A 4,837-nucleotide genomic window follows, 5' to 3' on the forward strand; every position below is an offset into this window, starting at 1 on the left:
ATCTTGTAACTCAACAAGGTATAACATATGGTTATGAAGCAACTATGTGTATGCGTGTACCATGTATGTGTATGTATGTAGTCGATATGTACTCTAAGGGCAGCACCAGAGACCCGGGTTAGGGGGGGGGGTTGTCTACTTTGAAGACCTCCACTCTCCGACAGGAGTCCTGTCCGACCCATTACTACACAACACACTGCCCACCGCTGGCAAGACTCAATCACTAACTATAATACATCTATAATACAGATGCAGTCCCATGTAAAATTGTAAATCATCACTGTATCATTGTGTGCGAGTTATATATATATATATATATATATATATATATATATATATATATATATATATATATATATATATATATATTTGCAGGGACCTGGACTGAATATGATTTCGCTCTCAACAATCGAACACACAAAGTTTCGAATGGACAGCGCGCATGGAAATATCCGGAGCGAAATCCAGCGACTCGGGGCTTGTTACACGAAGGCCTTAAACAAAATGCTGCGATCCAAGCTGGTTTTTCTAAAAAGGTGTAAACATTGGGAAACTCCCATTAACTCACAAAGCAACAGATTCATGCAGAGAAACATAGGAAATAGGTGCAGGAGTAGGCCATTCGGCCCTTCGAGCCAGCACCGCCATTCAATGTGATCAAGGCTGATCATCCACAATCAGTACCCCGTTCCTGCCTTCTCCCCATATCCCCTGACTCCGCTATTTTTAAGAGCTGCCGCCTGTCCCGCAGAGTTACTCCAGCATTTTGTATCTATCTTCAGTGTAAACCAGCATCAGCAGTTCCTTCCTGCTTTGTTCTAGAGCGAATTATTTAGCTTGTTTAGAGCGGATTCACATTCTGCCCACGTCGCTAAATTGCCATTCAAAAAACCCCCTGCACAGAACGATATACTTTAACTATGTTTTACACGGGAGAACGTCTCATTACACAGAGGAGTCTATTATCGAGGTGCAATGAAGTGCAGAGGGTGTCATCTTGAGCGAAACGCAAAGTGCTGGAGGAACTCTGTGGAGGGAATGGACAAGGGATGTCCAGGGATGGGACCCTTCTTCACACCGATGGAGCAGGGGGAGGGGGGGGAGGGATATTTTTATCGACCGGTTAAATCTAGTTATGTTCATCGCTGTAAATGTTCAAGATTTGGAAGAAGGGAACATTTGGGAATGTTTGTATCGGCTGTGGTTGATTTAAAAACAACTCTTGAAACGGACACCACCATCCTAACAACAGGCATTCCCCGTGAGACTGGAGACACAAGGAACTGTAGAAGCGGCAAACTTGAACAAAACACAATGTGCCGGAGGAACTCAGCGGAATGGACATTTCGGGTCGGGAACCCTTCTCCAGACCTGAAACGTCGCCAGGGGCCCCCAGTTTGAGAATAAGGAGTAAGTCATTTACAACGGAGATGAGGAAACACTTTTTCTCACAGAGAGTGGTGAGTCTGTGGAATTCTCTGCCTCAGAGAGCGGTGGAGGCCGGTTCTCTGGATACTTTCAAGAGAGAGCTAGATAGGGCTCTTAAAGATAGCGGAGTCAGGGGATATGGGGAGAAGGCATGAACGGGGTACTGATTGGGGATGATCAGCCATGATCACATTGAATGGCGGTGCTGGCTCGAAGGGCCGAATGGCCTACTCCTGCACCTATGTTTTCCATTCCTTCTCCCCAGAGACGCTGCCTGTCCCGCTGAGTTACTGCAGTATTTCGTGTTTATCTCTGCGTGCTTATTTCAGTGGTGAAACACGTTACTCTATCTTGCACCCTCATCAGAAACGAAACGCACACATACATACAAAGTGCTGGAGGAATATAAGATCATACGGCCATGATGACATAGGAGCAGAAATAGGCCATTCGGCCCACTGAGACTGCTCCACCATTCAATCATGGCTGATCTATCTCTCCATCTCAACCCCATTCTCTTGCCTTCTCCCCATAACCTTTTTATCGTCTTTGGTCAAAGCAGCATCTGTGGAGGCAGACGGACAGACGACTTTTCAGGTCCGGAGCCCAAATGTCCATTCGCTCCACCAGCCGAGTTCCTCCAGCACTTTGTGTGTTGTTCTAAGGTTTCCAGCATCTGCAGTTCCTCCCTATTTTTTACTCGCGCCGACTGCAGACCATTTCTATTGAGGGAGTGCGGCGTAGGTTTACAAGGTTAATTCCCGGGATGGCGGGACTGTCATATGCTGAGAGAATGGAGCGGCTGGCTGGGCTTGTGCACTCTGGAATTTAGAAGGATGAGAGGGACTCTCTCATTGAAACATATAAGGTTGTTAAAGGTACACAAAAATGCTGGAGGAGCTCAGCGGGTGCAGCAGCATCTATGGCTCCATAGAAGCTGCTGCACCCGCTGAGTTTCTGCAGCATTTTTGTGTACCTTCGATTTTCCAGCATCTGCAGTTCCTTCTTAAACACATAAGATTATTAAAGGCTTGGACACGCTAGAGGCAGGAAACATGTTCCCGATGTTGGGGGAGTCCAGAACCAAGGGCCACAGTTTAAGAATAAGGGATAAGCCATTTAGAACGGAAACGAGGAAACACTTTTTTACACAGAGAGTGGTGAGTCTGTGGAATTCTCTGCCTCAGAGGGCGGTGGAGGCCGGTTCTCTAGATGCTTTCAAGAGAGAGCTAGATAGGGCTCTTAAAGATAGCGGAGTCAGGGGATATGGGGAGAAGGCAGGAACGGGGTACTGATTGGGGATGATCAGCCATGATCACATTGAATGGCGGTGCTGGCTCGAAGGGCCGAATGGCCTACTCCTACACCTATTGTCTATTGTCTATTGTCAGACACATCCAGAACATGGACAAAGAGCCACACACACTCACCGGTCGATGGCGATGACGAGGAGCGCGTTGGTGGACACATATAGCGAGGCGGTACGGAGATAGTTGACCGAGGCACACAGAGTGTGCCCGTGCTCCCACGACAGCTGCCTCACCACGTAGTAATCCATCTCAAACGGACAACACACGACGGCCACCAGCAGGTCGGAGACGGCCAGGTTGGCGATGAGAAGGTTGGTGATGCTGCGGAGTTTCTTGTAGCGGACCAAGGCGGCGATGAAGGCCAAGTTCCCCACGCCGCACACCAACATAATGGCGACCAGAACTACCCCGACCATAGTCCTGGCCACTCTGAACGTGGCGCCCGCCGTGAAATCGTGCCTCTCCGACCGCGAGATATCGTAGTCAGGGTCGTCGCAGCTGACGTTCTGTGACTGGAGCAGATTCCTCAAGTCCAGTGGGTCGGGGGCGCTCTGGTAAACTTCGAATAAATCCTCACACTGGTCTTCCATCGGAGACTATGTTCCAATCCCAGCGTTTCAAAGATGCCAACACTATAGGCGCGAACAACACAACACAACATACGTCAATTAATGGGTGATGAGAGACAAGCAAGCTGGCTGGAGATATTGGGAGAACACAATCTTGTTAATAAAACTATAATATATATATATTTTTTATACTTGCGCACAAAAATCTCTCCTTCAATCGCAATCCCCGTGACAAAATAAATTAAAAACAAATTTTGCACCGAAATATCTTCACCATTTAAGACTATTTTCACAAAGGCGACATGTAACAGCGAGCGTGACCAACCGCCAAGTTTACATTTCATTTTCAGCAGAGATATTGAAGTATTTTTAGCCCGGTTTAATTGTTGTCACATTCGTCACAAGCTCTGCTATTTATTTATCGGATGCTGTAGAAATCTGAAATTAAAGCGTTACCCGAAGGAAGGGTCGTCTCGACTAGAAACGTCACCCATCCCTTCTCTCCACGGATGCCGCATGACCCGCTGAGTTACTCCAGCATTTTGTGTCCATCTTCGGTTTAAACCGGCATCTGCAGTTCCTTCCTGCCCTGAACAAGGTTTAATTTCCTTTGTACAAAATAATTAACTTCCCCGGACCTCGGTACACGAGACAATAAGGTAAAGATAGACACAAAATGCTGGAGTAATTCAGCGGGTCAGGCATGGGTGATGTTTCGGGTCGAGACCCTTCTTCAGAAAATTTAGAAATTGGGAAAGTCCAATTGAAACATTGGATAATTTCGCTTTACAGATCCACCAGCGTTGAGTTTTAACCGGCAGTGGCAGCACCTTGGTGCAATGTGTGTGGGGCACATCAGGGAAAGTGTTCCGTTAACATTGCCGTGAAGTATCACCCGGGGTTTGTTTTTCGGCGTTGTATCTACAATCACTGGTCACTCCGGGGTCTGGCTTGGTTCTGTCGACCGGACAACAAAAGATTGTGGACAAGTGCAAAGTGATGTGGGCTTCACTCGGGAGCCTCGGCGCCAGCGGGGAGGGAGAGACAGACAGACAGAGGCACACTGGTTCTGACGAAGCAAAAAAAGGCAGCTGTCGTATCGTATCAGATCACCCACGCAACCTCTGCCTTGGAATCAGCCATCAATGTCAACAAAAGCAACGCGTTGTCTGACGCGATCCCGCCGCGATTCACGCTGCCTATTCGTACACCGGGCGAGTGAGTCCACAATGTACACAGACTGGCCGCCGCAAGGGTGGACCCGCTAACTGACCAACAAGTGGTTCGAGTTTACCATTTAAAAAATAAATGCTATACGAAATCTGGAGACATTTCACAATTGCTTCGATCGCTTTTCACTGTCTGTCTGTCTGTCTGTCTGTCTGTCTGTCTGTCTGTCTGTCTGTCTGTCTGTCTGTCTGTCTGTCTGTCTGTCTGCCTGTCTGTCTGTCTGTCTGTCTGTCTGTCTGTCTGTCTGTCTGTCTGTCTGTCTGTCTGTCTGTCTGTCTGTCTTTCTGTTTAAACCAGCAT

At 47.7% G+C, this 4,837-nt stretch overlaps 1 protein-coding gene across 3 annotated transcripts in view; it reads right to left on the minus strand.

Annotated features, from left to right (window-relative positions):
- The window catches only part of prokr1 (prokineticin receptor 1), a 5,787-nt gene extending 1,320 nt beyond the window's left edge, over positions 1 to 4,467 (minus strand). The window contains exons 1-2 of one of the 3 annotated variants that reach the window (XM_033026347.1): positions 4,203 to 4,467; positions 2,859 to 3,370 (exon numbers count right to left, since the gene is read on the minus strand). In XM_033026347.1, the coding sequence (XP_032882238.1) occupies positions 2,859 to 3,328 (470 nt within the window). In that variant the 5' untranslated portion in view covers positions 3,329 to 3,370; positions 4,203 to 4,467. Of the gene's footprint in view, positions 1 to 2,858; positions 3,531 to 3,632; positions 3,810 to 4,202 lie in introns of those variants that run through there. The other 2 variants (XM_033026349.1, XM_033026350.1) reach the window with 2 other exon arrangements.
- Between the last annotated feature and the right edge of the window lie 370 nt (positions 4,468 to 4,837).

This window comes from Amblyraja radiata, chromosome 8, assembly GCF_010909765.2.
Source record: "Amblyraja radiata isolate CabotCenter1 chromosome 8, sAmbRad1.1.pri, whole genome shotgun sequence".
Classification (NCBI taxonomy): Eukaryota; Metazoa; Chordata; class Chondrichthyes; order Rajiformes; family Rajidae; genus Amblyraja; species Amblyraja radiata.